This window comes from Bombus impatiens, unplaced genomic scaffold, assembly GCF_000188095.3.
Source record: "Bombus impatiens unplaced genomic scaffold, BIMP_2.2 scf_1772, whole genome shotgun sequence".
Taxonomy (NCBI): Eukaryota; Metazoa; Arthropoda; class Insecta; order Hymenoptera; family Apidae; genus Bombus; species Bombus impatiens.
This window is the reverse complement of record NT_178191.1, coordinates 6,013-6,959: the sequence shown is the minus strand read 5'-3', so window position 1 is coordinate 6,959 and position 947 is coordinate 6,013. Positions and strand designations below refer to the sequence as shown.

General features: G+C 62.3%; 1 protein-coding gene across 1 annotated transcript in view; it reads left to right on the top strand.

Annotated features, from left to right (window-relative positions):
* The first annotated feature begins 586 nt into the window (after window positions 1–586).
* LOC105681701 overlaps window positions 587–947 on the top strand; it is a 1,324-nt gene continuing 963 nt past the window's right edge. Inside the window, exon 1 of the mRNA XM_012392839.1 lies at window positions 587–871. Coding sequence (XP_012248262.1) covers window positions 587–871 — 285 coding nt within the window. The remainder of the gene's footprint in view (window positions 872–947) is intronic.

Sequence of the window (947 nt, the reverse complement as noted above, 5' to 3'; positions counted from 1 at the left end):
AGCGGGCCAGGTGCCAGGTTGGCACGAAAGTCAGTACGGCTTCCGGAAGAGACGCTCGACGATCGACGCTGTAAGACGCGTGCGGACAATGGCAGAGGACAGAGTTTCCCGGAACGACGTGGCGCTGGCGGTTTCCCTGGACATCGTCAACGCGTTTAACTCCATGCCGTGGGACAGGATACCGTCGGCCCTGGAGCACTTCGAGGTTCCCAGTTACCTCGTCCGGCTGATCCGGTCCTACCTCGGCGACAGGTGGATTTGCTACAGCAACAAGGAGGGAGAGGAAAGGCGTTGATCGCTGTTGATCGCGGAGTCCCGCAGGGCTCGGTGGTGGGACCGATCCTATGGACCATTGCGCACGACGAAGTACTGCGATGCCCGCTGCCCCCAGACGCGGCCATGTAGTGCAACGCGGACGACACCCCGGTCCTGGTCGGCGGTCGTGGCGATCGGCGAAATCGCAACGGCCTGCGCGATCCGCGCCGTGCGCGGACTGAGCCTGAGGGTCTCCCCTGCGAAGTCGGAGGCCATCTGGTTCTATGACAAGAAGCGGCAAGGGACCCCACCGCCCGTCCTATGCATAAACATGGCAGACGAAACCGTCCAGGTGGGATCGCAGATGAAATATCTGGGTCTCGTCATCGAGAGTCAGTGGACGTTCGAGCCACACTTCGATTGCCTGATTCCGAAAGTGTCGGTGGCTGCTAATGCCCTGAGCGGCCTGCTACCGTACATCGGCGGAGGAGAAGACGCGGTGCGCCGATTTTACGAGAGCGTCATTCTGTCCCGAGCGATGTACGGGACCCCGGTATGGGCGGACGACCTGTTGGCGAGCTGCCGCAGCATCCTGCTCCTGAGGAGGCTACACGAGGTAACCGCCATCAGAATCATTAGGGGATACCGGACGGTGTCTCACGCGTCGGCGACCGCCCTAACCGCCGCCCCCC